Source organism: Mytilus trossulus, chromosome 8, assembly GCF_036588685.1.
Source record: "Mytilus trossulus isolate FHL-02 chromosome 8, PNRI_Mtr1.1.1.hap1, whole genome shotgun sequence".
NCBI classification, from domain to species: domain Eukaryota; kingdom Metazoa; phylum Mollusca; class Bivalvia; order Mytilida; family Mytilidae; genus Mytilus; species Mytilus trossulus.
Genome location: NC_086380.1, coordinates 64,509,985 through 64,537,773, shown reverse-complemented (window position 1 = coordinate 64,537,773; position 27,789 = coordinate 64,509,985). Strand labels below are relative to the sequence as shown.

The 27,789-nt window shown below is 31.5% G+C and overlaps 1 protein-coding gene across 1 annotated transcript; it reads right to left on the bottom strand.

Annotated features, from left to right (window-relative positions):
* LOC134727860 (spindle assembly abnormal protein 6 homolog) lies at positions 1-27,404 on the bottom strand. Its single transcript, XM_063592254.1, has 4 exons — positions 26,603-27,404; positions 2,267-2,482; positions 1,435-1,583; positions 1-273 (listed from the first exon to the last, which is right to left on the bottom strand). Exons 1-4 carry the CDS (start codon positions 27,402-27,404, stop codon positions 265-267), a joined length of 1,176 nt encoding a protein of 391 aa, XP_063448324.1. The 3' UTR covers positions 1-264.
* Between the last annotated feature and the right edge of the window lie 385 nt (positions 27,405-27,789).

The following is a 27,789-nucleotide window of genomic DNA, read 5'->3' as shown; positions in this document are numbered from 1 at the left end:
CATGTGTATAATTATTTTATTGCACAATTTGAACCTGCACCACAGTCGTAACACTAGAATTGTAACAATTCAATATTAGTTCCTATTTACAGTCCTGTTCTATTACATAACAGCGAAACATAATCCTGTTACATGGCTCATTTGTCAAAATATCTCCATCATCACGGTATATAAAAATCCATATTATTACTGAAGTCTGTGTAGAATGTATTATTCCATTAGATTCTTATCTTCCTTTGAGATTCATTTCCCATAAGTAAGAACTTAGTCATCCTGAAAAACAAAAAGGTTAGTAGATTTTTTTAAATGTAAGATACAAACAAACACTTTCCTAGATCGATGATCCTTATGATTTTTAACAATGAAAGTGTACCATATATCTTTATTAAAATTGTCTTTAATAGTGTCTGTGCTTCAGCCCATATAAATACAGAAAACTCTAGCGAAATGATTAAAACTTGGTCACGTTAAACAACAAATGAGCCTTATAATTGTTTATCGGTCATTAGGCAGTATTAATCATAAGCATCGTTTTCGAGCTTTTCTATGACTGTACATGACTTATTGGACCATGTTTGAAATTTTGAAATGTTTGCTTAGAGCTACGTTAGTAACAAAAACAAAATTTTATTTTCTAATACATTTCATTATGACTACATAAGGCACAAACTAATGCATGGCCATGCTCAATGGGTTTTTTTATCATTTGTTTCGTGTTAAGTTAATTAATATTTCAAACCCTTCAAGTCAGTCAGCACGAAAAATATACACAAAGTGAAAAAAACACCCATGAAACTATAACAAACTCAATGAGTTCTTAAATAGCATTATATTCCTTAATTCAACAAAACAATCTGAAATATTTATGAGTTTGTTCTTGATCTGAAACTATTATTAAACGTTCTAACATTGAGCAAACACAAAACAAAGTAGAACATCAAATTTGGCCGGTCTGCCTTGACCGATCATCCCAATTAAATTATTTTAGGGTATTAACTAAAATTAGGGTAGAATACGGAAACCATTGGCAAAGACATTTTCCAAGACTTATTGTGTAAGGAGCTTGAAGATTTTGCCACCTATAATCACTAACCTGATTCTACAATGACAGCCAACAAAGATCCTTTTGCTCAGTAAATATGAAGATATTATACATGGTATAATATGTCTCTGTCATTAGCGACCAAGCTCATCTTTTTTCCGGAAAATATTTCCTCCCATTTATCAAAATGGTTTATTGTTTCGTTCATTTTTGTTGAGGTCTATTTTTACAAATAGCCTTTAAAATCGACGTTGTAAATGAGTTTTCTCATCCTTTTATTAGTCTAATATTAAGTTGTCTTTTTCAAGCACGTGGTAATACTAATAAATTAAATGCTACATTTTTTAGGAACACTTAGAACGTAATTAAGTAACTGACAAATAAATAAATACCCATTCGTCGTCGTTGTTATCGTCAGCTGGAGTCGTTTCTCTTTCATTAGATTTCATAGACATAATTTTATCAGTCCAATTTGCACCAACTTCTTCTCCTGAAAAATTTGACACAGTTGACGATTCAATTTCCACTTTCGTTAAGTTTTCTGAAAATAAAATATCCTTTATAATTCTACTTATGTTATACAATCAATGTATACTTAAAAATAATTAAACTCAGTTTTCATAAATCAATCATATTTTTTTGTTAAATGCATATAGCTTTATTAAAATAGCTAAAATCTAAAATATCCATGTCATTTGAAATTTGAACTCTGGTGGTTAGTTGTCTCATCGGTAATCATACCTTTTTTTCTTCTTTTCCTTTTACATAAAACAGCATTTTGATGAACTGAGTACCAACGTTATTACAAAGCTCAGATCACATACAGTACTAAGGAACTCCAGTAAATAAATTCGACATTGTTCTTAACTGTTCTCGAGCTAATATAGAATTTCGAAGTATTCAAAATCGTTCTGTCAAGCTTTATTATGGATCACTGTAAATTCATGTCTTGCTTTAGATTAGCGCGATTCCCGGTCCATTTTGTTTGGCTCTGACCCACTTTGTTAACATGGATGTATCAAGTAGCCGTGGTTAACATGTTTCAGTGGGGTTTGTGGTGGTCAGTCTTTGTGTGTTTATATTGTTGTGTAGAATTTTTTTTTTTTTTTTAACGTTTTTAGGGGTTTTATTTCTTGTTGTTATGGCATTTTTAGTTCATAGTCGCTGTGGATGCTATATATGCGTATTTAACTCAAGACATGTCTTTTCTTCAAATAAACAAACCTATAAAAGGACTGTTCTTCTTTGTTGTTATCCGTAATGAATCTCCATCTAAAATCTCTATATCCTCTAACTTTGATTCTGGTAGCCAAAACGATAAGCATCCTTCAGAAGTAAGTGAAGAAGATTTCCGGTATATCTGATCCATTTCATAATTGTGTAGAAGTTTGTGTACTTCTTGTTTATTTATATTATCAGTTTCACCTTTAGCTTCTACCTCTGGAATGAAAAACACACATTAAGCTACGCAAGTATAAAATTGTATAAAATTAAAAAAAATCGTGTTGGTTGTAAGGACTGATTTCTATCAAATATTTCATTTTTGTGTGTGTCATGCCTAGAACATTGTTGAATAAAAAATATTAAGTTCATCATCAACACATTGTGATTTTACACCAGTAATTGTCACTATAGCCGACGCGTTCTGCCATTTAAAATTTCCAGTGGATTTCTTCGATTTTTAACATCAGGCTTAAATCTTAAAAATAATTCATTTTTCAGTTTCTACAAGTGTGGACACAGATGAGTGTGGATAGTGTGTTTGGATGTTTGACAGTGTCTTATGACAATAAAGTTCTATGTTTTTCCTATATGGTGTTAATAACTGTGTTGCACGGTGACAACCGATCTGAGCATTAGGAGTGTTATTTATTTGATATTTTTTTATGTTCAATACAGACATGGGGAGACAGTAATTACATTAGTTATCAAATGATTATGATAGAACATGTTCTACATCTTTGGTTTTGGATACATTTTGTAGCTGGGAATTGTTAATTTCTGTGTCGATTTGGTCTCTTGTGGAGAATTGTCTCATTGGCAATCATACCTCATCTTTTTTTATATGTATTTGCTTACTATTGGTATGGTTCTATTTACATTACTTTGTGGTGGATCGTCAGTATCATTGGTAAAAAAAAAAATTAAAATGTTGAATTTCTTCCTCAGATTAGAATACATTTATTGGTTTTAAGTAATGACAATGGCTTAAGTCTGACATGATTATTGGGGCTAAATAAGATCGGAAGTAAACCTCTGTGCTGATTTATATCAATTCTTTATATCTCCTCCAAAGCTGGTCGAAGCAAAGACAAATTTTGACCAAAATAAAAATGATTTCTGATTTTCACCAAAAGAACCTTTGTGAGCATGCTTCAAAGACTCATAACTGCTCCAAAAGTAATCTGATCGAATTTGAAGCATGTCAAGCAGATATCATCAACATCTACTATTTAGTACTCAAAAGGTATTGCAAAATTATTCCTTTTCATTTTTTGTTTTGTTATATGGATACAAATATAAGTGATACATGTACCAATACAGTATTTGTTGTGGTATGCAAGTGTAGTAATTAGCATTTACTGTAACAATGTTAATTCACACAAATTAAGAAAAAACAAATGAATGGAACAGATACTCCGCAGGGTGCTGCTTTATACGACTGCAGAGGTGGAAACCTGAACGGTTGGGGCTAGTATGGACACAACATTCAAGCTAGATACAGCTCTGAATTTGGATTGTGGTTAAATAGTTGACACAACATAGGTTTCTGACACAGATTGAATGTGGTCTATAAAGAACTTCAACTTAAAAATTTCAAATTGGACATTTACCTATTTTGGTCCAATATCCAAAATCTAAATACATGGTTAAATTCAGAATATCATAGAACCCGAAGAATTCAGTTTTTGATCGGACCAACTTGAAAACTTTAAAATCAAGCTGATTCTTTGGATGAAGATGACGACGTCAACGTGATACAAATGTACAACCAAAAAGTTTTCAATTTTTGTGGTGGTATAAAAATGATCTCAAATCAAATTTCTAATGGAGTTTGCAACAATAATTATTCAACTACTCATTTTAATAAAACATTAAGTATTAAAAAAATAAATGTCATACAGTCATGGTGATGATGCCCCCGCTAGCAGAGCTCCAGATAAGCTGCGTATTTGCGTGATCACGCAATACAAATAATAAAAAAAACCAATGCAATTGCCCAAAGCAGGGTTCAAAAACCCAATAAATTCAAAGGAAAACCCAATTATATGCCAAAACCATGAGTTCTCAACCCTTTTATTGGCTACCGTTTGCGTTATTTACCCTTATCTGTGTGGAGTCGTCGCGTAAACTATTCTTATAATATCTATAATTGGAAATTTCTTTTCGATCTAAAAATAGATCCTTGCATCAAGTAGCTGAATTGGAGTTTTCCGTTGCGTTCCGGTACACTTGTTTTTGATCTTCTCTGTGTTTATCCAATTAGCGTGTGTCATGTAGTCAGACTTTTTTCGCACTGCAAAGGATTTATCATAACGCACATTGAATTAAAACGAAAGTGAATGTCCGGTAAAAATATTGAATAGCAGCAGAAGGTTTGAAACGGGACGCACATTAAACCTAAAATTGCTCCTCAGTGAATAAACCAAATAAAACATCTAGCAATTAACCCTAACCCTAACCCAAATAAAACAGCTAAACAAAGAAAGAAACATATTTAAGATGGAAACTAATCTGGGGTTGATATTGCCTAAAATATTCAATATTGTGTTGATGGAAAAAACCCAATACATCAAGGAGCTTGGGGGTGAAAAACCCAATTTGATATTAACATGAGGGGTGAATTGGAATTGATAATGCAATTAAAAAACTTTATCACCCAATTACATGTGAATTATTTAAGAAAATGGTGGGTTTAAAACCCCAATTTGTGAATTCTTATCTGGAGCTCTGCCTAGCATATAACGTTAAAAGGGTACATAAAGTGAAGCTGCCAAAAATTGAACTTAAACTGAGTTTAGAGGTAATAAGCATTATATATACACATTTCACTAAATTTAGTTGAGACAAACTTGAGAAATTTTTCCATTTGTGAAAGGGCATAACCCTAAAATGATAATCAAAGTGCTTGTAATCACTGAATGGCTATTAAAGACTGCTTAAATTTATCAGTTGGTAGTAAAGTGAATTTTGCATTGTATAGTGTATATACATGTATAGCATTATTTTAAGTTGATTCAACTGCTATTATGGACAGAGAAATCTAAACTCCAATTTTTAAAGAAGATTTCATAAAGCATAGGTTTTAGGTAATTCAACAACCATTCTGGACAAAGAAATAACTCAAATTTATTGTCTGGAATCTACAAAAATGTTTGTTTTTGGCCCTTAATTCCTAGACTGTTTGACCCATAACCCACAAAATAGACCTCAACCTTCTACTTATGGTATTCAATATTATGGTACAATTTCAGAACAATTGAAATACTTATACACAATTTTTTGTACGGACACTAGATTAATGCTTGTTTTGGTCACCTTTGGAACCCTTATTCCTAAACCTTAGGGACTACATGTATATATATATTATAACCCCCCAAAACAATCCCAGGCTTCCTTTTATGATTATAAATATTACTGTGGATGCATTATTATTCTTTGGATACCAATTTTCGTGGCTTCTGTGGCTAGAGTCTTACCACGAAATTAAATGTTCAACGATTAACAAATTTTCTATAGGCTTGTATGCAGACTTCGGCAAAACCACGAAATTAAATATCCACGAAAATGCAAACTTTCTTTAATCCACGAAAATTGGTACCCACGAAAATAAAGGAATCCACAGTATGTTATAATTTTAAGGCTTCCTTTTTACTTATACTGAAGTTATTATCTGGAAACCATTCGTCTTGGGAAGACGACGACAGGATACATACATGTATTTCAACTGCAAAAATTTCTGTGGTTGTTTAAAAATTTCAAACATGTACGATGAAATATTGTTTTAGAAATTGATAAGCCTAGATATGCCTTATAATTTTTCCCTGCATAGTTGAAGGACCATTTACACTCAGAACCGAGTCATCAGTAGGCAGCTAGTACAGATGTATTAAAACAACCTAGCATCATATTGCTAGTAGTGGTAGTAGCATTTTCGGGTAAATTTGTTCTTTTTTTTTATAATATATTTGGTTCAAATCAATATAGAATGCTTTTATCTCCCTAATACTTACATTGTAAATTGAGGTGATACTACTTTGACAAATCCTTGTACATGAGAGTTTTCTGTCAAATCTTTATTTCACAAAGAATGATTTGCATAACAATGAACTGAGCTCAAAGCAAAGTATTCAATAATACACTTAGACAAAGAGCTAAATTCAGTGATATACTTTGTACTACAGGTCCTTCATTAACATCCATCGACCAAAACCACATCTCAAAAACATTCCATACTACATGGTTGGATTCAGAAGTCCTGAAAAAGACATGATTTTTTTATCATATTTTAAGTATATACACACAGGTTTAAACTTTCTTGTGGTACAATCATTCCGTATCTAGCAACTATCAATTTGCTTCATGCACATATTGATATGTGTTGAGTTTACCTCTGTTGGAAATAAGAACACACAAACCTCCACCTAATTTTAGTCAACGGACAAAACATTCAAAACTATAAAATATTATCTAAGACTTGTCAGTGTCTATTTACTATTGCCACTGAATCAGTGATATATGTACACATAATTATGTACATGCAAGACTAAAATTATAAAGTACACTAGAACAGACACGTGGTATCGCAGGTCCATGACTGAGTTAACGTATATAACTATGTGCAAGCCTTATTTTAGTATTAGTATTTTTATCTGATAAAGTTATGCCGATTAAACGATACACAGTTTTCTCTGCTTTCAAATCTTTCTGATTGAAACCGTCGAACTGGAACTTATCAATTATTGGTAATATTAATTATTTGAAAAACAAAAGTTCCTGGAATGGAGTATTTTTTTAATCAACAGCATTGTCATATACATACATGTATTAGTTGTAAATAAAATTGAATTCTTTGATTCGCTGTTTTACGTCATGCCGGCTAACAAATTGAAAACTGTACCTATACGCCTTATTTTTAGTCCAGAGTTTAGTATTTGTATTGTTACAATGTATCTTAGAAAGTCTAAACTGATTACAATTTGACAATTTAGTAGTTTCAACCCTGTGGATACGACCCGTGTACACAAATGTATATAGCATATTAATCCTGAATACACCGTTTGGTGGTGCACCTGTCAGACGCGGAACGTACAAATAAGGTAATCGGTAACAGGTGAATATACTATTAATTTTTGGTATCGGTATCGGACTCGATCCGGAACTTCTTAATTATTGGCAATATTAATTACGTGGAAAACAAAAGGGCCTGGAGTGGTGTAATTTTTAATCTACACCTTTGTACTATATTAGTTATATATAAAGTCGAATTCTTTGATTCATCGTTTTTACGCGATGACGGCTGACAAATTGGACCTCGTAATTTTAGTATTATAGATATATAAGACTAAAACTGACATTCAGTCTATACGATATCTTCATTCCCAAAGTCATTTTCAAATCTGACTTCATGGTAAAATAAGATTCCATATCTACAACCAATGAAAAGGAAATATCCCTCTAATAGACTAGCATTTAAATCACAGTTTTCGAAAATGGAAGCTAGGTCACCGTGAAACCTAGAACAAAAAAAAGGGAAACAATATATCTTAAATATTTCAAATGCATGTACATGAAATAATATTAATCTCTAAAATTCACCATATTGTTCCCTTTTTTATCTTTTGTTCGATACTGTATATCCAGTGGCGAATCCAGAAATTTTCTAAAGTGGGAGCCCACTGACTGACCTAAGAGGGGGCTCGCTCCAGTCACGATTCAGTGATTCCCTATATAAGCAACCAAATTTTTTCTCAAAAAGCATTTTCTTTTTATTATTTTGTCCATTTTATTTTTTGTGCCATGATTTTGAATTGTGTGGTCCGAGTTGTGAATTTGTCCATGGGGCGAGAGTTCCCCTATTTATAATGATTGGATTATTTCTTACGACGGCAATAAAACGGCTTAGGGTGGGTGCTCAAAATAGGATCGGTCAGGTACCCATAATCAAACATATACTTTTTTGGCCTTACCGAGAGCACCATTGAAATATATACAAATCACGGATCGGATACGCATCAACTATGTAAGACCTAATTTCAACACCCCTACAGTAAACAGTGAATATTTTTATCGCAAACAGTAGAATTTTATTACATAATGTGAAATGTGTGGGATTGTGCAGCACGTGTCATCATGACATGTGTCCCTTCGCGGCCTTCAGTTTTGATTATAGACTAGAGAAGAGACTAAATGCGTACAAACCTGATGTCAAATGAAGATATACGGAATTTAAATAACGTTGATCCTTTAAATGTATGAAAAACAAAAACATGTGACAATTGTTCACATAAAATAGATAGTAAAATTTTCCAAATGAACGTCCATCAAAATTATTAAAGTCTCTGATGAATATTTCCCGCGCAAATGTCATGGAATAGACCAAAACGAATTTTAGGTGTGTGTTGTCATTAAAAAATTCGGGTCAATGAACACAGTTAGATTAAATATATAAATATGTTAACTATATTTATATTGGTTTTTCAGAAAAGTGACTTTACCAGATTTTTTTTGTGGCAAACAACGGTAAATAGCCTATATCATCTTGACATGACATATGAAAACCCCTTAAGCATAATGGTGTGTGTATGGAATAGTATACATGTCAACTCGTACTTTCGGCAACTCGTACTCAGCCAACTCGTACTTTCGGCAACTCGTACTTTTACTAAGTCGTACCCAATATTTTTTTAGCATTATAATATAAGTTTTCTACGTTTATATCCGTAGATATGGATATTCTAACTCCCTGAAGTATCTCAGTGCACCCTGAGGTAGATCCATAGAATATGAAAAGGATATTTTTTAGTGAACATTGCGTTGAACATGTCTTAGTTTTTTCGTGTTAGTAGAAAATATTTTTAACATTATAATGCTAATTGATAATTTGTTTAACCTATAAGAAATTACAAGTAATATAGGGTTATTGCATGAATATTGGGGAATATTGTCCCGAGTAGAATTTTATATTGCACGAGCTTGCGAGTGCAATATATGTTCTACGAGGGACAATATTCCCCAATATTCATGCAATAACCCTTTTATTGTATAGCAATATAATATTTGAATGTAAAAATCGGTTTAAACTAAGATTTAAACATTGATGACGTCATGAATTTGAAGATTTGTTGCACTAGTGCAATATTAGAATTTATTGCACGCTAACTTTTGGTTACGTTCTGTGGGAAATATTATATTGCTATACAATAATATGTGATACTTTAATAAACAAATTATTTATTATTATTCGCGTGCCGGTGATTAATTGATCATTGATCATTGTGTCACACCTGAAGCATGTCGATTACCAGTAAATCGGCCATTATTCACACACGAAGCGTGCCATTAATTAACTTATCAAAACAACTTCACACCTGATCTAATCTTTCTGCATGTACGTTTGCACAATATTTTAAAATGTATATTTCATCACAATACTACTATCTTTTGTATACGTATTGACATCAATTATACAGTAGCACATTTGGATTGTAAAAGTATAAAAGTTAAAATAAAAATTAAGCCAATATTTAGAAGAATTACGAGAGATGTATTAAAAAAAAACACTAGTATCACTAATATTTACACACACATTGTAAGAGTTTAATCGTAAAACATTTTAACAAGGATTTGTTGCTATTAATAATAGTAATAAGGGTCCTACAAATACAGCTTTTTGAAATATATACTATTATTGACCCCAAAACATGGACCAATAACAGGATTAGGGAAAAATATTATTGAGATCAGAGACATATAATACATATATTATATGTCTCTGTTGAAATACACAATTTATATATCAAAGTCTGCATGGAACATGTAGAATACAGCATAATACTTTTTTCTGTTATATATTTAACTACATTTCTAAAAGGATATATAAAAAAATACAATTATACTTCAATTTAAAAAAAGATAAAAGATATGATAACATTTAGGAAAGGGTCCTTGTTTATTTGCAATTGCAATTGAAGATGATCATACATTTCACCATAGTTTATATATTTTTCTCAAAGCTTGGTTTTTACAACGTTTAAGCCATGCATTTTCTTTTCCGTCCAAACAATTTCAAACAATCAATTCTAAGGAATACTAATGATTATAACGATTAGCATTTGATAAGCTTATTTAAAACAATTATGATTGCATTTTATTAACAATGAAAGTTGTTTTTTATTTGTATTTTGCTATATAATGATATACGAAAGAAAGTTACAATAACTATGCATATAAACTAGATAAATAATATCAAATAAAACATGGTTACGAGTTGGTAAAAATAGGGTACGAGTTGGTTGAGTACGAGTTGCCAAAAGTACGAGTTGTCGTGTACCCGAATAGTCCATGGAATTGTCCAAACCGATACAGGTGAAATACGTAGAATAATATTGCTGTGTCTATTGTGGACACAGCAATAAAATCAGATTTAAGATCCTTATGAGCCCGTAGTAAAGTAAAATAAACTGTAAAAAGCCTTATTAAATAAAATTTGCTCGATTAACCTTGAAGTGAAGACTAATCAAAATTTGCGTGTATAGTGAACCCCCTAAATAAAATAATACTGTGTTCTAGACCACTTCCCCTTTCGGTGATCTACAGAAATGATTTTATACGTACTATATAGTATGTTAATAATCTATCGGAAAACAGTATTTAAAACCAAGAGAGAAAAAAAATATTTTGATGTGTTTTTGTATAAACGATTTAAATTATTACAATCTGTCATTGATAATTAGGTCTTTCCACCTTTCTTGTGGAAAGACCTATTGAATGATTATTTTTTTTTTTTTCCGCCTAATTTTTTTCTTGCGGTGTAAAAATGTTTCAAAAGATGTCGCTTAGTTTTTTTGTATATGATATCATTCAGTCTATACGCTTTTGAAACTGATCCTGTTGAACCGAACACTTTTCTTTGTAAGAGTTATCTCCCCAAACACTGTTTTTCTTGTTATCAGATCTCCTCCGCAACCGTAAAAGAAAGCGACAAATCTATTTTTCCAAATTGCTCGTTATATCCTCAGGATGTTACATTTTATTTTCACCGAAGCTTTACGAAGACTCCATATGAGAGTTATTTCCCCTTTTGTAATGAAATAAATGAAATAAATTTGTTACTGGAAAACCATTAGTGATAGAGGCCTAGGGTCTTTTGATTTGAGGTCCTTGGTCAAAAAAAAGTGAAATTGAGGTCAATGTCAAAGGTCAAGGTCATGTTCAAAATATGATTTTGGCTTGTTATCTCTTATTTTCAGAAATCCTATAAGATATCGACAAAATATTTTCACAAAATTGGTTAGGACATGGCGTAACACTAAAAATTTTAGTTAAAAGGGTACGTAAACATTTGATGCGACTTTTCCCCCTTTTATATCTTATATTAGTTGTATGGTAATATTACTCATTATCATTATAAAGTAAAGGCTTAGGGTCTTTTGATTTAAGATCCTTGGTCCAAAAAAATGAAAATTAGGTCAAGGTCAAAGGTCAAGGTCAAATTCTAAATTTTGATTTCGGCTTATTTTCACTCTTTTTCATTAACCTTATAAGATTTCAACAAATTATTTTTATTAAATTGTTAGTTGCGACATGTCGTAACTTATAAATTTTGATTGGAAGGGTGCGAAAAGAATAAATGGGATTTTTGCCCCTGTTATATTTAGAATTATGCGTAAAGTGATATTACTCATGAACCATACATAATACAGACCTAGGGTCTTTTAATTTGGGATCCTTAGTTTATGATCTTGAAACTGAGGTCAAGTTCATCGGTTAATTGGACGTTCTAGATTTTGACCTTTGTTTGAAATTCATATTTATATATCATTTAGCCGTAGGAACTGACATTTTCAACTGAATTTTAATATTTTCATATCAAAATAGATGAAAGACCTTCAATTGTTCTTTGAACAATTGGTTTTTAATTTTTAATTTTTTTTTCTTCCGCCTAATTTTTTTCTTGTGGTGTAAAAATGTTTCAAAAGATGTCACTTAGTTTTTTTGTATATGATATCACACAGTCTATACGCTTTTGATACTGACCCTGTTTAACCGAACACTTTTCTTTGTAAGATTTATCTCCCCAAACACTGTTTTTCTTGTTATCAGATCATCTCCGTAACCGTAAAAGAAAGCGACAAATTTATTTTTCCAAATTGCTCGTTATATCCTCAGGATGTTACGTTTCATTTTCACTGAAGCTGTACGAAGACTCCATATGAGAGTTATTTCCCCTTTTGTATTGAAATAAATGAAATAAATTTGTCACTGGAAAACCATAAGTGATAGAGGCCTAGGGTCTTTTGTTTTGAGGTTCTTGGTCCAAAAATATGAAAATAAAGTCAAGGTCAAAGGCCAAGGTCATGTCAAAAAATATGATTTTGGCTTGTTATTTCTTATTTTCAGAAATTATATAAGGCCACGGTTTTTTTAATTTCTTGGTTTACTGATTTTCCCCATGAAAAAGTCGGGTCGGTCGGGAAAAAAAAGAAAAATAATATCTTTCAAGACAGAAAAAAAAAATGCAAAATAAATATACATTTCACCTTTCTAACAAAATGTTTTATGCTATTTTGTCATCATTTCAAATTTTAGTTCGATGAAATATTCTTGTTCAGCTGTCATAAATATCGCATGAGATTGTCTTATGATTTTCAGTAAAAAAGGGGGACGTTCAAATTAAATCGTCTTTTCACAAACAATAAAAAAAATCGCGTAGCTCTTAATTAATTCCAGAAAACTTGGTGATTAATGATCTTCAAAAACAAAAACTGATAAAGAAAAAAATGTAAAAATGTCGTACGAAAATATTAAGTTTCAACACACGTGTCAAAAACGTAATAGACTCGTCCACGGAAAAAAACGAGAATGTCAGGTTAATCTAGTGTCATGCATCCCGTTTTTAATCCAAATGGACGATATTTTTTTTTATTATCCATGAAACAAGAAAATTCTAAATGTAAATTTTAGTTAAAAGGGAACGTAAACATTTGACACGACTTTTCCCCCTTTCATATCTTATATTAGTTGTATGGTAATATAACTCATTAACAATATAAAGTAGAGGCCTGGGGTCTTTTGATATTAGGTCCTTGGTTGTTGACCTTGAAATTGAGGTCAAGGTCATAGGTTAATTGGACGTTCTAGATTTTGACCTTTGCTTGAAATTCATATTTATATATCATTTAGCCGTAGGAACTGACATTTTCAACTGAATTTAATATTTTCATATCAAAATAGATCCTTATTGGTGGAAAGACCTTCAATTGTTCTTTGAACAATTGGTTTTTAATTTAAAATTATAATCGTTTCCAGTTAGATCAAACGTTAAATGTAAGCTGTAGCCACTTGTACTATAAACATATCCTGAAAATGTTAAGACTGACGTGAATTATAGGTGAGAAATTGATGTTAATTTTCCTTTTATTATTCTTAAAGTGTCGCTTCAAGACATTGATGTTCCAGCCCAAACGAACATAACAATCAAGTAGATTTAGTAACGAACAAGTTATTGCTATGCCATCATGATGCCTTTCCGCCATATTCTGGTGTTGTTTTTCGTCTAATATTAAAACCCCATATAGCTAGTGCATGTAGTCACAGTGGAAGATTTAAGATATAATCCTTTTGTTAAAAAACGAATTTACCTTCTGATTTGAATGTAATTAAGGCAGTACTCGTAATAGCTGTGAAACGGTCGACCATGCGAAAACAAATTGTTTATACAACTGCAACTAAACCAGGCTCTACTGTAAATGAAATTAGGACTGATAAACAACAATAACATTCATTTCCTTCAACTGTTTTATAAATTTCCTGTTTTCAAAACTTTCAAAACAGAATTTTTCGTGTGTGTAACAATGTTTTAGATTTTAACGAGAGAAATTTATGTATTACCGGGAAAAAAAAAATACACCAGAATTTTCGATATCACAAACTAGTCAAAATATTTACTAAATTTTATCATCGGTATAAGGACATCATTCGTAAATAAAGCTCAACATGCAGACATCTTATACGTTCAGGTATTTCACATCCAATTGTTTATGGAAATATTCTTTATAAAGCACAAAAATGTCAGTATTCACCTCAGAAACTAACAAAACCTTTAAATAGACTTATGAAGAAGGGATATAGTTACGATACTGTTGTCAGGTCATTACAGATTGCATATTTTGGCGTTAATATTGATTCACTTATAGGGTCTTTGTATCGGAACTAAACACATTTATTCAAAAACCAGTTGTTGGCATGACACGGGTTATTTTCTTCTCATATATGTTATGATGGTATGATACTAAACCCCTAACGAAAAGGGTTGTGCCTGATATTCATATGATGAAATCATAATATTCCAATCAGTTTAATTGAAGTCTGGAGCTGGCATGTCAGTTAACTGCCAGTAGTCTGTTGTTATTTATGTATTATAGTAATTTTGTTTATTTTCTTTGGTTACATCTTATGACATTAGACTCGGACTTCTCTTGGAAAAATGCTTGGCTTGTATTTTAAATGTGCGTATTGTTACGCATTTACTTTTTTACATTGGCGAAAGGTATAGGGGGAGGGTTGAGATCATTGAACTAGTATATATTTGTTTAGGGGCCAGCTGAAGGACGCCCCCAGGTGCGGGAATTTCTCGCTACATTTAAGACCTGTTGGTGACCTTCTGCTGTTATTTTTTTTTGGTCGGGTTGTTGTCTCTTTGACACATTCCCCATTTCCATTTTCAATTTTATTACATCTGTTTCATGTCTCTGGGTAATATTTATTTCTCTGTGAAATATACCACATTTTCTTTTCTATAAATATTTGACAGTCCTATTCCTTTAATCCACGTGATTTGGTCTACATATAGTTGTCTCAGTGTTAATCCTACCATATCACATATTGATATTGTATACTTTCGTACTGAATATGTGTGATTGTCTTTGTATTAGGATAAAAAGAGGAAATCAATAAAGACGTATTAAAAATTCATTTTAGCAAAAAAACGACCCAATATAGGTACTATATTTTACAAACCAGTAGACGACATTGCTTAATACTTAGCTGCTACACAGACAGGCATTTCATATCCTTTGACTTTCGACATATCGGCGTGATAAAAGAGGGGCGACAGATACCAGGGGGACAGTCAAACTCATAGATCAAAAATAAACTTACAACGCCATGGCTAAAACTGAAAAAGACAAACAGACAAATAATCGTACATAAGATACAACAATAAAAAAACTAACGACTAAGCAACACGAACCCCACCAAAAACTGGGGATGATTCAAATAACTATATATGGAAGATTGCTATCCTGGTAAGTTGTACCTATTTATTCAATCAGTATACAGCACGAAAATATATAGAACTTTTTTTTATCTATCATGTTTATTATAGCATGACAAATAGATGAAGGCGATTATATATAAGTTGTTTTCACGTATGTTTGATATTCAAAATAGCCATTTTTGTCAAGTAGAACACATGTTACTGAACAAAAAGTTGTGCGTAGCCACTAAACTGTATAACAAAATCGTAAAAATGTTCGACCTATCTTAATTCACTTTAACAATTGTTAATGTTGAAAACTCATTATGGTATATACTTGTTGGACCATTCTTCAACCACACAATATCATTAACATGTAATTGCAGAGTAAAAACAAGTGTATCTGTATTTGTCGTTAAGGAAGGAATATCACTGTCATTACTAATGTATGTGTTTGATATCATATTATTGTTACGGTACAGATAGTACTGACCGTTATTGCCACCTGAAGTGATTAATGCAGAAAAAATATAAATCCCAGTCCTCTCGCAAATGAACTTCTCGGTACTTTAAAACGCCGGGAGGTTTTTATAACCGACACTAAATATAACGTAGTCAAACTTCATTATACCGTCTGAGGATTGGGAATATATATATCTAAGTTGTGCTGTCAAGGCCACTGAAACAAACAAAAAATACATACTGAAACATTATGATTTTATGTTGGATTTTGATGAAATATCTAGATCAAGTGACGAAAGGTGTTATATAAACAATATGTACATTTTCTGAAGAAATTGAAATTCAAAAAAGAAAGTTAACAAAGGAACTTCAATTTTCAAAATAAATTATCATATTAAAACCAAGCCTCCAAACAAAAGCGTCGGGATGGGGTTCATTGAATCGAGAATATGTTGTCAATAATACAACGAAATGGTTAAAAAAAAAATTTAAAAAAAATTAGATTAAATTTTTTTTATGAATTTGAATACATCTAGATTATGTTCGCTTTTAAGTTTACCATTTTAATGTTTTAAGATAAGTATAGATAAGATAAGATAATGCAGGATCACCAAAAAGTATCTTTATTTTAAACCCGCTGGTTTTGGTTTATCTGTTGTTAAATTTATATCTCACACAATCAGAAACTTAAAAAAAAAATGTAAAAAGTTTCAGGTGGATAAAAGACAAAAAAAGTGCTGTGTTAGAAAAGGCTGTACTTCCATTGTTCAGTTAATCCGGTTGTGCTAAAAAATATATTTATAAAAAAATTTGAACAATGACTCTCTTTTTCACATGCTTTTTTATACCACAAGCTAATTCAAATCAACTCAAATCAAATCATTTTATTTGTGTAAAATCCGAATATTAGATTTATACCAAGCCAAGACCAATATGATAATATTTACAATATTATTACTGAGATATTCACTGAAGAAGAAACAATATAAAGTAAGAAAATGTGATGTAATTGCCAATGAGACAACTCTTCACAAGAAACAATTATGACATAAACATTAACAAGTATGGGTTGCTGTATGGCCTTCCACGATGTGCAAAACCCATACCACATTGTCAGCTATAAAAGATCCTGAAACGACAAATGTAAAACATTTCAAACGAAAAAACTAATTGCCTGATTTTTTTACAAATAAATGAACGAAGAAATATTACAAACCACAACCCCTTTAAATCAGGTTCTTCACTTTGGACAGCCACATACAGAATGTGGCAGGGGTAAACTAGTTTGAAGTCGATAACCCACTCGAATAGCGGTGCTACGCGTATGGCGCAACTAAAGATAAACCTATCCACAAAACAAACAAAAACGAAAACCAAATATGAGAAACACCAATAAACCACAACCACTTAACTGCAGGCTTCGTAATTGGGGCAGTCACATATACAATGAGGCTGGGTTAACCTAGTTTGATGGCACCAAACATCTCCTAACCTATGGGTCAGTGATTTAACACTACAAAATTAGAACAAACCAAACAAATCAGTTGAAAAGGACTTAACTCATCAGATCGATACATAGCAGAAATAAATCTTACAAAAATGTCCGGACGAGGCAGGTAAAGGTAATTAGTTTGACATACTTACTGGAAGTTTGATAAGATGAGTTCTGATATTAAGTGCCCCTTGATAATATTTATATAAAAATAAGAAGAAGTGGTATGATCACCAATGAGACGGTTATCCACCAAAGTGTAAATGATGTGGATGTAAGCAAAAACGTTTTGGCAATAAAGTTTATTCATAAATTGTAGGTATTCTTATGGGCATCAATACGCCTCTTCTTGAACTGTTATGAATAATATGATCAAACTCAGTATAGACTTGTCTATAAATTCAACAATACTAACCGTTATCTTGATGTAATTTTGTTTTTGTTAAATAACCATGAATTTTCTAAATATATTCTCCAAATGTATCAAAAAGAACTTTCTTTGAATAAAACAAAAATAAACGAAAGTAACAGTCCTCTCCTATATTTGGATATTTCAGTTTCACACAATTTTATTATTTTTATACTAAAATTTACAATAAAAGGGACGATTTGTAGTGTCCTATTGTTAGTTTAGACATTCAATTTATACTGGATTGGGTAACAAGTTTTGCAACTTATATAAGTCCCTATCCACTTTGCAGGTGCGATTGCTGCCTTGTAGCTGCATTAGCCTGCTCTTTTTCGAGAGCTATATGAGTGTTTGTTTACGTTTAAAATATATGGCTCTCTCTTAACATGGGCCAGTTATCGGGAATCGAACAAGGACTTTTGTGTTAGTAGTCCGACAAACTAACCACTACACCACAGCTCCACTTTCTTTTTTTAATTTTCTGTTAAGCCGGTGGTGTTCCTTTAAGTTTAAAAACATATTGTTGGTGCGAGTTCCATTGGCACCATCTTAATGTGTTTGTTGTAACGTTTTGGATTTCAATAAGTGTAATATTATTATTACTGGTTAATTTTAAATCGGGAATTTGTCAGCAATAAACATTTATTAGATTTATATGACATCAACCAGTGGCAGTGTGCAGTTATGAAAAGATACAGGCACTGTTAAAAGTTAGACTAAAAAACACGACTAAAAAACACCCTCATGTCATATAGATATATCATTTTTTTTTTTTTTAGTAAAAGTCTATGAAGGAAAGGTCGATAGTTTTGTTTGCCATCAATTAAAAAAGTAGCTCCCTTGTCCATCCTCCATTGCTCCTAGGCTTCAGTTAAAATTTAATTACGAACAAGATAGAAATAATGGTAATGTAGATGATATATATATACCGGTAAACAAGCATAAATTCTCGCTATTGTGAACTCGTAGAAAAAAAAATAGTTCCTTAAATTGTCTTTTTTGATTTCATTTTTTTTTTAAAAGCCATTTGCCAACGTAATGATAAGAATAAATAATCAAAAAATTCAAATATCGAAAAATATTCAATTCGTGACCAAGGAACACTGCTATTTAACTCATGCTCTACACGCATTCGTGAATTAATCAGTTGTTCGGTCACTCGTTGAATTTTGTTTCTCTATTTGAATAACGATTATAAAATAAAATCTGTTATAAATAGAAAAAGATGATTATGAAGAATTATCTCCTTTTGTTTGAAAGCTGACTTGTAAAGGTTATGATCTAAGAAACCGCAGACGTCAATGTGTTTATTTTATATTCTATTTATTTTGGAGGTAATTTAGTTCTTACAAAAAATTCATGGTATATTCGTGATACAAGCCCAAATTCTTCTTTCAATATCAGTGAACTTTCATTAAAAGGTAAATAACAAAGATACCGAACTCCGAGGAAAATTCATATTCAAATCCGTATTCAAATTGCCATATCAAACGCTTCAACACATCACACGAATGGATAATAACTGTCATATTCCTTAATTGGAACATGCATTTTCGTATGTAGAAAATGGTGGATATGATCTGGTTTTATAGCTAGCCCAACCTATCAACTGTATGAAGATAGTAATTAACTAGTAAGTAACTTGATTGAATTATCGCAAATAAATGTTGATACCCTTAAAACTGCTTTTTCTCCTTGAAACATCTTGCTTGACTGATAAAAAAATCTATTATACCTAATAGCGGATGTATTCATTGTCAAATTAATCATTAACATTGAAATTTAGCTTGTAAAAGAATTGTCACTTTCATTACTTTATTAAAGCACAACTTAATTCTTTGTATTAATATTCAAGTTGACTCTCTATTGTAAATTTTTGGGAAAGATAACTTGTAACTATTTACTATATTTATACCACTTCGAGATACAGATCACGACGGTTTGCTATTTAACGTAAAATAGAAAGTTTGGTACATATTCAGGATAAAAGTATGTTAGTACAATACAAAGAAGAGCCCTGTTTTGTAATACATCGACAAATTGAAAGTAAAAGTATAGTTTAAATCATAATAGTAAGCATGAAGACATGTCACCCTACAGGCCCTTTTACTCCTAAATTGATGCGAGATTAATAAAGAATTTGCAGATTCCAATTGTGTATTTGGTTTTAACCGTGCGAGAACAAGTTCATGGCCTTTCTCAATTTAGTAAGTAAGCACGCTACCACAATATATCACAGCACAATACCACAAGATCACGGAGATTATCAAACAAGATATCATAAAACTGGAACAAGTTAAGAACAGAATATATGTCTAGAATTGAAAAAAGAGGTCACTGAACGTTTCCAGTATTCATTTATTACCGTGGATTGAGATACAATATAACTTATTGGATATTTGATATCGTAATTTTGCCCAAATCTTTCGACCCTATAAAATAGTTATTCTGCCACAAATATTTTATAATTTCCACGAAGTCCAAAACAATATACAATGAATCCATTTGTTGTGAAGCATGGTAAAACAATGAACAGTTAAACAGACGTAGGATAAAAAAATTTAACACATATAATTCAATTAGATTACAACGATTAAGGTCAATTGTTATAGCAAGGTATCTTACAAAAAATTTCTAAAACAAAAAGTACGTTTCTTAAGAAGTAAAAGTGACTATAGATAAGCATTTGACTTATAACAATAAAAGTTTTTCAGTGAGCACATTCATATACCCCATGTGCACGTTCCCGTTGAAATGAGAAAAGCTTTGAGTGACCTTGTGGATTATGTTTTCTGTTGTAAATTTAGATAGAATTATGATCAAACAGAAACTTGCCAAGTTTGACCTTAGCTTTAGATATAATGACAAAAATGACCTTTTAAGTTCTTCAACTCATCATTTATAATCATATACTGTCAAAATGCTTTAGAGACCACCTGTATTTTGCAAAATCCTGTATAATAGGACCATAAGATTTAGATTCCTCTGTAGTACACATGGTACATTTCATATAGTTTGAACCTGTATTGAAAGACCACCTGTTTTAAAAGACAACTTGTTCTCCCTTAAGTGGTCTCTTAAAACATGTTTCATTGTATTTCATAAGATGGCAATACCACATGTAGTATTTGGTATATATGTAGTATTTCATTTTGTATGCTGAAATCTATATTTTGCACAAAGATCATGAAAGACCTTCATCGAAACACCTGTCACCGTATATCACAGAAAGGTTGATAGTATGTACGTAGTATTTTATTGAACATCCCGACATCACTTGTTTGTAAAAATTTTAATCAATTAAGTGAATCTGTACTTGATTTTTGACATCTTCTATTTAAATGGTTTACCATATTTGCAAGTCCATTTTCAATCTGATAGAATTTGTATTTTAGTCAGCATCCGGAAACGAAAATAATTTTCATGACAAGAAGACAAAGTTTTTTGTAAATCAATTTATTTCATGTAAGTTAGATAATAACATTAGTCTGAAATACCCATTATCAATTGTCAATCTAGTTAATGTAGTAAAACATATGTATCTGAAAATTAAATCTTTTGTTTGTTAAAATTGCACGTAATCACAAAATTTTCAAATTCTTATGTCTGTTTGGCCTATCTCATTTTAACAATTGTTAATGTGGACCATTTACCATTGAATATACTAGTTGGACCATTCATTACCCACACACTATCATAAGTATGTAACTGCAAAGCTAGAACAATCGTACCAGTATGAACCGTTGTAGAAGGATTATTACTACTATGACTTATGAATGTGTGTGATATCTCATTATTATTAAGGTACAAGTGGTACTGAGCGTAATTTTTATCCGAAGCGATAGATGCTGAAATCAGATACAGTCCACTCCTCTCGCAAATAAACTTGCCGGTACTTTTATACGCAGGGAGGTTATTATAACCGACACTCAAAATTACGTTGTCAAACCTTATTACACCGGATACCGATGGCGAAGAGGTAAGCTGTCCTGTCAATGCCACTGAAACAAAAAAAAATAATAATGTTATATTGTTTTCTTTCTGACAAAAATGAAATGAGAAAATCAATGATAAAAAGTTTAAAAGATTCATATCAACATTTTCTTTTTTTTTTAAATTATCTCTATACTTGTATTTAATAGTTACTAGTTCACATTGCTAATTTGTTTCCAACAATTGAACGCTCGAAACATGAAACTAGGAGTGCATTTATTTCTAACACAAACGATGCAAACGGCTAAGCGCGCACATGTTTTAATCATTTGTTTCTAACATACGTTGGCACTCGCTAGAAATGCGTCTACAGTTTGTCGTTCATCGTTTGCTAGTACAACTGCTACATTTTATTCTACCTTCAACATGATTAAACGATGAATTTGTTTCTACGTTTGTAAAATTTCTGGTTACCATCAACATGTTCATGTATTATTGAAAGTTCAAACAGGATCAATAAAAACGAGTAAACGATTTATCTGTTTCTACTTTTGTAGCGTTTTGGAAACAACAACAAACGCTACACAAAGATTACAAAATTTTGGCTTGAAAGAAATGCACTCCTAGTTTTATGTTTTTAACATCACTGGGTCGATACATTGGCTGGTAGACTATTAGTCCCCGAGGTTATCATCAGCTCAGTAGTAAGAACGTCGGTACTGACATGATTTAAATTTTTTTACCAAAAGTGTCCGTTAATAAATTTTGAAATTATTAAGAAACTAAGGTTTCCACTCTCTCAGACAAGGTGGCTTTAAATGAATTTGGCTATTTATTTTAGGTAATTTTTACTTATAGCTCTTCAATGGTTTTGGTACTTATCCATCTTCGGATATCAAATGTTTGGCTTTGAGCGTTCCGGTTGAACATTTATCCAGAAAAGCGCTTCGGACGCAAGAAATTATTAAACGTGTTGTTTTTAATTTTTTTTGCAAACCCGTAGGCATGGTAAGTGTAATCTACAAGTTCATAAAAGTAAAATTTTTAGTTTCCTACTCTTATCTATTATAATTAGAAATTTACAATTTCGATAACCACTACAAAAAACTCTTAATTATAAAAATTTTACAAAATTACTTTTCTTGTTCATCATATTAAACAAGTTTAATAGTCACTTAAAACAAATTAAAATATACATGTTACCGTTCTTATTAAAAAAACACTTAGGTAAAGTGAAAAACTTGTAGGCTGAACAACTGGTTTGCTGCCTAGACTCAAGGACAATAACATGTGACTGACGTTGTTCAATACAATTTTGGATATTGATGTTTATCAAACATGTTAAAGGGATACTAGCTATGAGATATAGAAAAATAGAAAATATTTTATTTGTGTTCAATCATTAATGAAAGGCATCGTCATGAGTTAATCACGTGCAAGTGAATAATTTGACGTCATTAAATCCGTATTTATGTGAATTACAATTTCAACACTGTTTGTGACATAAGAGTGAACCATTTGATTGACTGTTGCGATCTACAAAAACGTATTGTTATACATGTAAAAACGATTATTTGCATAGTGTTTCATCCTATTATATGAAATCAAACAGGACTACAAAAAAAACACGGAGCCTTGGCTCACACCGAACAACAAGCAACACATGACTACTGTAAAATAATTCAGACGAGAAAACAAACGGTCTAATCTTGATAGACACAAATATGATAGAAACGGGAAACAATCATTGAACCATATCAACAAACGACATCCACTGGACATCAGGTTCTTGCGGGGTTAATGTTCATCATTATCGTATGGCTTATATAGCCTTATTTACAAGACAAATTTACTCTGAATACAGACAAACCTATTTACCTGCAAAAGTTTTAGGGGATGGCAGGAACTGGTTAAATAAATTTTAAGTGCATTTTATGTTTTAGAAAATTATAAACTTTCCTAGTTTTTGCTATCCAGTTTTTTTTTTTCGTTCCTGCAGAAGATGCCAAAATAAACTAAGTTTTGAAAGAAGCTTAAGAATCTCCCCTCATGTAAAACATGTTGTGAGTAGTATTTATTTAAATGGACAATAGATGGACAATAGTATCTGCAGACAATAGGTGATTTAAAATGTGTAGCAGAGTGGATCGTATCAAAGGAAACTAGGGTGTTTGTTTATTTTGCTATCTTCTGCAGACTGGCAAAAACTGGACATCAAATTAAGGTAAGTTTTTAATTTTCTGAAACTTATACTACATATTATTTTTATATATGTAGTTCCTGCCATGCCTAAAAGATTCCTAGATATACCAGTTTGTCTGCACTTATAGTAAATTTTGAGGTGAAAATACTGCCTTAATTTTTCAATTCCTTTTGATGAACCTTAAACGTTTTTAGGTATCATCCTTCAATATAACCTTAATCAATGGTGTACCATTACAACATAGAAAGACATAAATATAAATCACCCCTAGTTTTTGGTGATGTTCGTGTTGCTTATTCTTTAGTTTTCTATGTTGTGTCATGTGTACTATTGTTTGTCTGTTTGTCTTTTTCATTTTTAGTCATGGCGATGTCAGTTTATTTTCGATTTTTTAGTTTGACTGTACCTCTGGTATCTTTTGTCACTCTTTTACCCCTACTAGCCCAGGATACCATTTATTCAGATTAAAGTTTTAGCTACACATTTATTCACTCAAAGCTGACGGTATTCTTAATCTATTGATAAAACCTTACCTCTCTAACTCAAATTTAGAATATAGAAAATTAATTACATATCTAAAAATCAGTAATCATTCATTATTATTTGAAAAGGAAGTCATTCGAAAACTTCGCAAAACGAGAATTTAAAAAAAGCAAAGTACTATATATATATATATAGCTAGATGATGAGAAACATTTCTTAAAAATTTGTTTCAATTCAAATATAAGATAAGCTTATTTTTAATTGCATTTTCATATAAGATAGTACATTTGCTAATCTCATTGACAATGATAAAGGTATATATATTAGTATACATAACCAATCAACACCAACACAAGTTATTTCACTAGGATCTTTAATCAAAAAGTCAATAAAATTGAGGACAGGGGACCCTTTAATATTTACTTGAACCTGTATATATATATATATTTATATATTGAGTTACAAAGTTCTTCGTTTGATTTTGGTTTTGTTATATGTCACAAACTGTAGAGTTTATATGGTAATACAAAATTGAAAATTGAAAATACTATTATCTTTCGCGTAAAACTGGATTTGGAAAAAACAGATAATTTGATGACCTATTATGTTTAACCTTATACAAGATTTAAAGTTTAAATAAGTATTAAATTCGATTCTTCTTTGAAAAACGGTAGATGTAAGCTACATGTTATCAATTGTAGACACTATACTAAACATTTTCAATAGCAACTAAAAAATAATGCGTATCAAAATTAATATAAAGAACTACCCAAGAAAACAGGAAACACTACTAGGCTAAATAACTGGTTAGCTGCATCAACTCAATGACAATAACTTATGAATGGCATTGTTCAATGCAATTTCAAATATTGATAAAAAGAAACTAACAATAAAATGAAGAAAAAATAATATTTTGTTTTGTTCAATCATAAATGAAAATAAAATGTTAAGTAAAAACTTGACTTTAGCATCAAGTTTGATTACGTTTTGTCAAATAAGCATAGTAACAGTCCATATAAATTATTCACGTGCAAGTGACTAATCCGACGTCAACAAATCGGTATTCAGGTAAACGTCAATTTAGCCTCTTATCGAGATATATGTTACACATGAACTAGGGGTGATAAACTAGTAAACTGTAAAGTAAAAGAATGTCAACATTGACAAGAAAACAAGGGTAAACCATTTGATTAACTGGTTCGATCAACAAACACTTGGCTTGTACAGGTAAAAACGATTATTAAAATATGAAACCTCGAAAAATACAAGTTCATGAGTTTGCTTTCCGTTTATATCTATGTTTATGTTTACAACAGGTTTAATAATCGTCGACATTCTTCAATACCCTCGAAAGTTATTCAGATGGCGTCGAGACTAAAATACCTACAAAATGCTGAATTTCGCGTGTATGCATTGTGAATTGTTTATTTTGGAATTTTGGATCCTCAATGCTCTAAGACTTTGTACTTGTTTGGATTTGCAACTATTTTTATCTGAGCGTCACTGATGAGTCTTATGTAGAAGAAACGCGCGTCTGACGTTTTTAGTTACATTTGATAACTATGTACAACAATTGGGTCGAAGCCACTGCTGGTGGACGTTTCGTCCCCGAGATCATCACCAGCCTAGTAGTCAGCACTTCGGTCTTGACATGAATATAAGTGATATGGTCATTTTTATAAGTTTCCTGTTACAAAAAATAATATATATCAGAATAATTAATTTTTACCTATTTCTGTGCTGTCATCTATCTGTTTTTGTAACTGGGAGTGCCTTAGATAGTCTCGCGTTTCAATTTCACGTAGTTTCGTAAAATACGGATTTTATGTGTTATTGAAATTTGCTGTTACAAAATATTAGGAATTATTATAAATTAAGGAATGTATCTCCCTCATGCAAAGCTCTGATTCCTTTTACGAATTTGGCTTTACTTTTTGGACCTTTTGGATTATAGCTCTTCATCTTTTATATATGCTTTGGATTTCAAATATTTTGGTCACGAGCATCACTGAAGAGACATGTATTGTCGAAATGCGCATCTGGTGCAACAAAATTGGTACCGTTGATTTTATTCGTAGATAATGTATCCAAAATCTCACTCTGATTCCTCTGAATATGTTGCAGTTGTATGTCTAAACTATGTTCCAAATACATCATCGAGTTTTTCTGATTAACCCTCGTTGCATTGAGGAGATCATCCACGTGGTGTTTTATAGTATAAACAGAAGTGTTATAATCATTTTCGAGTTGTTTTATTTTACTATTCGTGCGCACATCAAGTTCATTCAGCGAATTTGTAGTCATATTGTATAATGTCAGATAGTCTTGACTACGTGCACTTTCGTTCATGCTCAAGGAAGTTGTCTGTGCTAAAATTGTGTGTACTGTTTGTTGTAAAGTTTTAATTTCTTGAAGTGGTTGTAAGCTTACTAACTGGGTCAAATTTAACATTTCTTGGTCTAACAAATTTGATTTATTTCTCAATACTGCTAATTCTTTATTTTGAATGGAAAGGTTAGTTTTAGCGCAATTACATAATCCAGTTTTCTGTTCATCAAGGTTTTTCACTTTGTTTATAATTAGCAGTAGTTTTGTTTCCACAAGACTGAATTTGTTCTGCAACTCCGTGTTTTCTCTCTTCAAGTTTTTGCAATTTTGTTCAAGAGCTTCATATTTCTGTTCCAAAGTTGATAAATCTTGGTTGGTCTTATTTTTCGGTTCGATTTCTGCCAGTTTCCTATCAAGCAAATCAAATTTTTGCTGCAACTGAGTAGTAAGCAGAGACAGTGAATTGTCCATATCATGCCGAAGAATTGTTGTTTCTTGTAGGAAATTTTGGCGAAGTGATGCTGTGACCTGCTGCTGACGTTTCTCCTCCTCATAAAACTTCGACAATGTCATGTACTGGTTGGCAGGTAAAGTTTGACTTCCATTACTGTGTTGATTATTCAAAAGGAAACAATGAACGAAAGGAAGAAAAATAAAATAAAACACTAACATTCTGTAAGGGCGATCAAATAGAAAACCTTCACAAAATAGTGTTATCTTTTGAAGTCAAATGAACCTGTTATGTTTACTTTTTATACATACAAGTAGAACATTTATCGGTGTACATACTTTAAAACTTGGCTATCTTCAAAATATGTATAGATTGCAATACACTGACCTATTATCACTGCGTTATCAGTCATATAACTGTAGTACGAATAAGTTATCTCCACTAAGTAAAGACAAAAGTAGTACACTGTTTTAAAAAGTCATAAATTGATTTACCTGAAACAAATCA